The sequence below is a fragment of the Geospiza fortis genome, unplaced genomic scaffold (assembly GCF_000277835.1).
Source record: "Geospiza fortis unplaced genomic scaffold, GeoFor_1.0 scaffold285, whole genome shotgun sequence".
NCBI classification, from domain to species: Eukaryota; Metazoa; Chordata; class Aves; order Passeriformes; family Thraupidae; genus Geospiza; species Geospiza fortis.
The window spans coordinates 2,280,690-2,288,351 of record NW_005054403.1 but is presented as its reverse complement, the minus strand read 5'-3'; the positions used below and the strand labels follow the sequence as shown (position 1 = coordinate 2,288,351).

The 7,662-nt window shown below is 36.4% G+C and overlaps 1 protein-coding gene across 1 annotated transcript in view; it reads right to left on the bottom strand.

Moving 5' to 3' along the window:
• Positions 1-1,396: 1,396 nt before the first annotated feature.
• Positions 1,397-7,662, bottom strand: part of PIGA (phosphatidylinositol glycan anchor biosynthesis class A) — a gene marked incomplete at its 5' end in the record, with an annotated part of 8,077 nt that continues 1,811 nt past the window's right edge. The window contains 3 exon segments of the mRNA XM_005426180.3: positions 1,397-4,035; positions 5,630-5,836; positions 6,989-7,121. Of these exon segments, the coding sequence (XP_005426237.3) occupies positions 3,772-4,035; positions 5,630-5,836; positions 6,989-7,121 (604 nt within the window).

The window sequence follows — 7,662 nt, the reverse complement described above, 5'->3', positions numbered from 1 at the left end:
TTCTAACATATTTAGTCGGGATTAGAGTATCCAATGTATTCAATCAAAGTTAGGCAACTGGGAAAAAAAAAAGGAGTCAAACACTCAAACAGAAGAGATGAGAACAAAGGAGTCCATACAGAGCCTGGCTACTTCTATCAGTTTGACCTAATATATGACACTACTTCCCACACAAGCCTTGCCTTATTTGCATCAGTGGGTCAGCACACTTACAACACTCCTTTTAAAAAGAGATGTGAGAGTGACTCACTGGCTGCTCTCAAGCCAATGTGGGGGTGATCTCACCTATCTGCCACCCATCTCACCGGGTAGGGCCTGGTTATTGAAACACCTGCTGCTGCCTGGGCAGGAGGACAGCAAATTCCAGCAGCAGCCAGTGCCTGTGTTCCCAGGGAACCAGCCCCTCCTGCTTAAACAAGCGGCTTGAAGAACCTGCATGCACAAGACAAGCAGTCACACACAGTTAAAGTTCAATGAATCCTGCACAAGTAGCATCTCTAGAGTTGTGACAGTGTTGAAGCATGTCAAGATCTGAAAGCAACCTTATCTACCTGCCAGGTTTACAAGAAAAATGTATAACTTTGGTAAAATAATAAATTCAGACACTTTGCCACATCCTCTCATTAGTTTTATTCCCTTAAAAAGTATCCACCTTTTATCTCTGTCAATGTTCAAGTCATTAGGGAAAACTGTGGAAGTCAAGATACTACTGAATGTCATGATGCACAGCAAATATCATGAGAGTAGTTTAATGATAGCAATTAAACACTAAAAATATTGAAATACTTTTAATTTTAAAAAAATCAAAATATTAAACCATTTCGAAATTGATTATTCTTTTATCTATTTACATAAAGTCTGTATTTTACTGAAGCAGAAAGCACCAGAAAGACTTTTACAATTAATTTTTAAAAGCCTAAGCATATATGAAAAAAGGGACTAGCAAAGAGAAATAAATATCAAAAAGGGAAAAAATATAAACAGATGCAGAAAAACTTGACCACAAACCAAGTAAATTACAGTAGTTACCTTCTTACAGATACATCCACACCCACTAAAACACAGTCTGAAAGACTAATCTTATATCTATACTTTACTTGATGCTTGTAGGGTGTATTGTATGGTTTAACCTACAATTTTCAATACCTTGATTCACAATGTCTGCACACCATGTATTGGAAACAACATTCCTCCTTGTGCCTGGGGATGGAATTTCATTGCAGTTTGGGAGGGGGACATTCTATACAGGTCTTCCTGCTCCTCCTACACAGCAGAGGCTCTACTCTGTGCAAGACCTTGCTTAATTAGCATCTCTCTCCCCTTCCTAACATTTCCCTGGTATTTCACAACAATTGAATGTTACCTGCAAGCACAACTGAAACATTTTATTTTTTTTAAACAAGTTATTTTATTAATTTCTAACCACACTCATTATCTCAGTAATTTTTTTCTAGTATCCTGCTTATTTTATTTAACCTTTTTCCTGTTACCCACTGATATTTTGTAAAACTGTAAATGTTTCTGTGGCATCATCCTTTACTCCACTCCATCCTTTACCCCAAGGCCAGTGAGCAAACCATTCCCACAAAGTTCTGCACAATACAAGTGGTGTTATTTGAGAAACCAGTTATGGGTTAAGTTTGTATGGCAGCTTGTACAAAAAGAAGATAATTAAAAAACATTCTCATAGGAACTCCAACAACCAGTGGTGAAGAGCAGCATTATGGTTTGTAGTTCTGTATTTTCTAATTATATCCTCCCACATATTAATGAAATGTATCCATTCTTTATGGAAAGGTAAATAAACCTCTAGATAAACTTTACATTTGTCTTGTAAACAAGACTATAACAAGGTTTTATTATGTTACTCATAAGTACACAATGTTCCACAAAAGAAAACTTATTTTGAATAGATACACGTAATCCTTTTGTGTTTGCAGATGTTACAGGAAACCAAATAGAACTAAAAGAGAACAAAGTATTACTAAAATTACACACACACATATATATATAACATTTCCCTGGAGTGGCAATCAGTATTTTCAAAAGGTTGTTAGAAATTTCAATGCTTGAACAATATTAAAAAAAAAAAAGAATAACTTAGAAAAGTAGAATATTAGCTTCATTCTATCCTTAAACCTTGTGGCACCATTTTAGATTACTTCTGCTTTTAATGCAGAGTTTCAAAAACTCAAATTGTAATATTACTCGCTGTATGTTACATATCAAAGGCTAAAAATCCTAGTAAAAGAAAATAGACTTTATATATGGCAATTATTTACATTATCTTTGTGTTTCATGAAAATACGTTCAAGGAAATTATAAAATGCTTGTGTAATTACATCTCTACCCAAACAACATGAATTTGGCAGAAGTAGTGTGTTAAATACTACTCTTCAAGGGTTTGGAAACAGTGTTTTCATATTGCACAGTTTTAATATTAATACAGTGTCCCACAGCACACAATACTCCAGAGTCATAAAATCGGAAGCTTATCATCATTAGTGATGCTTGAAAAAAGAAACTAACCCAGTGCATCAGACAAGGGGCAATTTTAGAGGTGGCTGACACAAATGAAACAAACACCTCTTCTCACACCCATTGGCACAATGCTGTGCTGCCTCCTGCACCACGTACACATCAGACTCCTCACAGCTGCCCCTTCTCTCTGTCTCTCCATGAAAAGCACAGCATGTTATTTCCACTTAAGGGATACCTTCCCAAGATTTCACATGCAGCACCTGCCAGCCAGTGTCTCTGATGTGGGTGAGGTGAAATCACTCACCCTGAATGCTGTCCCTCCCAGAGATGGACTGAAATGCCACTTTGGTCATAAGTAAGGGGAAGGAGAAAGAGGTGGGGGGGAAGAGGGATGGATGGGTGGGAGGTGGGAGAGAGCAGGTAAGCACAAGCGTGCTTGTTAAGCCCTTCACAGTTTTCGCTCTCTCACACACGTGTTACTCCACACTTTGGCACAGACAGCTGGAAGTTTTCAGGCCTGAGATGTTTCTAAAGGCTGTATTATCTCTAAATAATACTATTTCTTCCCCTATGTACCAAAAAACAAAAGCAAAACCCAAAAATCACTATAAGCTTTACATCACTTTCACACGTGTAAGAAAACAGGAAAAAATTAGCACCTCTGAAAATAGCAGAAAATCATTATGGAATGTTGATTTAGCAACAGAATGTGCAACTCTGACTAGGGAGGAACTTCAAAATAATAATGCTAGGCAGGCAAAACTGTCACTGTGTCACAACTGCTAGAACTAAGTGTCTGAAATTTACATGGTAATGGACTTTATGACTAATTTCAAGTGCCATTTTCATCTTAAGAGAAAAAAGGTGTATTTTGTTGAGCTTTTAATTATGTTGAAAGAGGTCTTAAAATAAAAATCACAGTAAATATCAGGGATTAGCAGGAACTACATTAAGCTAACAATTGTTGTGTTTTGCTTTCCCAAACACTTAAGTCCCTTTCTGCAATGTTCAAGTTATCAAGGAAAATCTTGTATTTTTGTTTCCAAGGCTTCTGACATATATAAAACCACATATTCTCCTCCCAGCTTTCAGTGCAAAAGAGATGCCCATAGATTTGCATGAATCCAAAACTGAACTAAGAACATCATCCTAAATTGAGGTAGCACATTGAACTAAGTTTCTTTCCAAGAACTTCAGAAAGAAACTGAAGAGATTTAAGAGTAATGTCTCTGTCAGCAAGCATTAGAACCTTTAATGACTGACATGTTCTTCCCTCTCCACTTGAGCAATTTAGGAGTTTGGAAGTTCTTCTTTAACTCTTCTCTTTTTTCCAAAAAAATACTGTTTAGTCCATGCACCCTTAGGTCCTGTAGCATCTATTGCAACATCAATAATGGAATCTGGAGTCATCCACCTCAGAAATGTCAAGAGAAGGAAGTTCAGAACAGCAAAAAAAGCAAAAATACACCCAGTCACTGGACCACAGTGAGTCATTAGTCTGTCAAGTCGCTCCTTCATTGGTAAAACCACTTCATCTGCAACTCTGTCATACACCTGAACAGAGAGGAGACAGAAAGTAACATCTTAAAAATGCATTGATTCTACCTCAAAAATCAGGTAGTACTTTACCATCACCGCACAAAATAAATGATCTAGTCTTAGCTACCAGATGGGACAAATATTGACCCCCAAAAAGCTTTCCAGATCCTAAGTGCTGATTTATGAGTCTTGTTCTAGATATTTCATTCATTCATTAAGGAGAAATATGAAACATTCTCTTCTTTTACACACTTCAGAAGTATTTCGTTAACTAGGAAGGCTGCATAATTTGTCTCTCATGTAATATTATACTGAAAGGGCTGGAGGTTTTAATGGATTGAATGGATTCTAATCTCATATTCACATCAGTCCCAGGAAGAGCTCGAACATGCAATTACTAGATTTTAAACACAATGATGGATGAACTCATAGGTGAGTTTGGCACTATTCCAAATCTCTGTATTTGAACAATGAACCAAATCTTAATAGGCTCCTGATTTTTGTTTAAAGAAACAGTAGTTCAATTACTGCACGAAGTAAATATTTGCTACCAGTGACTTATTATACATGTCAACCACATCCAACTACAAACCACTCCAAAAAGGCTTGAAGGACACAGTTACTTCCTTAAGAATGCTACAGACTCCATTCTACAGGTAACTTAATTTGAAAACAAAAACAACTATCTTCTGTACAATTTAAGATCTATGCATACTTCTACCAATTCTATGACCATTTTCCTTCATGAAGTATTGGTGGGTTTTTTTAAGAAAAGGCTATATAAAGCAAACTCAAATCTAGGCTAACGTCTGTAAAAACTCTGCAATTCAAATGTTGCCTGCAGTTACAAAATCATAAAATGAATTATATGGATGGCATTTAAAAATTATAAACTGGTTGTACATGGCACTTCAAGGAGGCTTGTAAGATATATATAATTGAGTGCAGTACGATCTAAGTAAGAGGCATGGGGTTCAGCCACTCTCTCCTTCCTAAAACACAGGAGGTGAAGGCAGAAGTGACACAGCTCCACAGGTGTTTGTAACATTACTGCAGCCAACATTCTTCACTGAAGGCAGAGTTTTTCTACTGAAGTGCAGCTCTAGATCTAAAATATAACTTCAAAATTATGAAAATAAATTTTCATTACAACCGCAGCTTATGTAAACTCAGCTCTGTTCAGCCTTCCAGCATTGAACTACTCATAATTTTAAACTACTTGTTGGCACATGGCAAAGCTTTGCCATGAACTGTTCTTACCTTGTCATACACCTCAGCAGCACATTTTCCAGTTATGCCAGAAAAGTTACTTCATGTCAAGACTTGAACAAATAGAGTAGAAATCTAACTGATGATCTAGGCTTTTCTTCAAGATATGTACCAGCAATTATGGCATGTTAGAAAATACAAATAGCAAACACATCCAGGAATGTATTTGGGGAAAAAAAAAAGCATTTTCTGGACCTTTTAAAACCATTTATGTTTGAGAGGAAACATGCTGAAAAATTACACTGGAATATTACACGTGAATGTGCATAGCAATATTTCAAAGCAAGAATTGTTTCAGAAATTTAATTTCAGAGAATTTAAAAGAAGTGATTATACATACTTTCTCAGTTCTCTCTGCTACATTCCTCCACGTATAAAAAGTCTTTACTTCATTATGAACAGTTTCTGGAGATGGCAGAGTTCCTGATCTGAGCTGGGCAATAGCTTTTTCTAGTCCATCACACAAAGATTTCACAGAGGGCTCACACAAAATGATGAGATTTTCTGGAAGTACCTCTGGAATCCCACCAACTCTTGTGCTTACCACCTTTGAAACAAACAAAAGAAATGGCACACATGCAACATAAAAAATGAAACTGTCTGATGGCAATGCTATTACATTGTTTAGATGCAGCTATTTAAAAGAATAGGAAAATATCATGGTTTGGGAACTTGACCTGAACTAGAACTAAAGGTGTGAACCCCAGAGAAGACAAAGCATAGCAGATTACCTTCAACATTGTCCAGAATGATTCTTTGGTGCCCTGATAAAACAGAAAACTAACTAGACAGGTCTAATGAGTGATTATGAGACCTTTCCTGAAGGTGTATGCCACAATACACAACTAAACCCGTGTAACCTGATTTTGGACATTTCTTCCACAGTATCTCAAAAAATCTGTTACCTCTACTTGCAGAGGATAATTTTACCACATACTTGAAATTTCAGTTTCCTAGGTTACTGAACACTTGCAAAAATTTATTTATATTAATCTGAATTATTATTTTTAAAGGGAAATAAGAAATTACGAAGACTCACATTGTGCAATAATTTCTAAACATTGGGCAATAAGAAACTGCAGAACTTCCTCACCTCTAGAGAAGAGATGGCAAGAGAATAACTACAACTAGGTAGTAACTGCTGTCAAAGGATACTGAAATAAAGAAAAAATTGAAGTCACTCCCATTTGCTATACTTATTGTAAATCAGGTACTCTTATCAGCCTGTCTTCTTAATAAGGTTCCTTTATCTTTTATTGTGAAACTTTAATTCTTTATGGCTACTGACTCAACTTCTTTCTGAGTTGTAAATTAGTCAGGGCTTTTACTGTTCTCTCTCTCTCCAACTTATCTTGAATCCCTACACAGGAAGGCAATTTTTCTACAGCTCCCTTCGAAGTAAACCCTTGTGAACATCAACTACCCCAAAACTCCGTAAAGGAGTACAAACAAAACAGTATTTTGGCTACTTCAGAGAACTGAGAGCAGATCTACATGTTATTGCAAATTCTACACAAAATTCTTCTTGGATTTAACCCTTCTGTCTCAGCTTCCAAGAGATCTGTAAATGGGGATAACATTTGCTTACCCCTGTCAAGACAGAGCCTCAGATGAAATCAATGTGATAAGCACATATTATTTCATTGTGAAATCTGTTTAAAATGGATACATGCTAGATAATGAGATTTATTTTTTTTACCTGTAAACCACAGCTTGCTGCCTCCACAATAGCCATGCAAAAGGCCTCAGTAAGGGAAGTGTTGAGAAAAATGTGCCCCTGGACCAGGACATTTCTGACATCCTGGTGTTCCAAGCCTCCTAGAAGACGCACCCTGGATACGAGAAGAAAAAAAAAAACACAAAAAAACCCGAGAGATAAACACCAGATTTGGAACATAATAATGCCACATATTCTGAAAAAGGTACCAATGGTTCACACTTATATAGTGAGAGAACAAAGATAGGCACCTTGGTTTAGTTTTCTCTAAATTTTTCCAGCAATGGAGAAATAGAAGATCCTGCTTTTTTGTTGTTACACTGAAAGAAACTTCTGAAAATAAAGCTGGTGGGAGAAGTTGCTGTTTTAATAATATTTACCTCCAGAACATTGCTACTGAAACTTCTAGTTCTGCAAGAAAAAATGGCTTCATTCAGTTAATAATTAAGATTTGTCAAATGCATTATCTGAATTTTCAATGTGAGGTCTGACCAATCAGAGTCTGACAAGGGAAAAAATTTTTAAGATACAATGATCAGGACCTATCATCTTGAAGAGATATTGGAAAACAACCAAGAGTAAAATGAGAATGATACTGACAACTTTAGTTGGGGAAATCACTGACTAAAGCACAAAACAGGCAACAAAAAACCCTA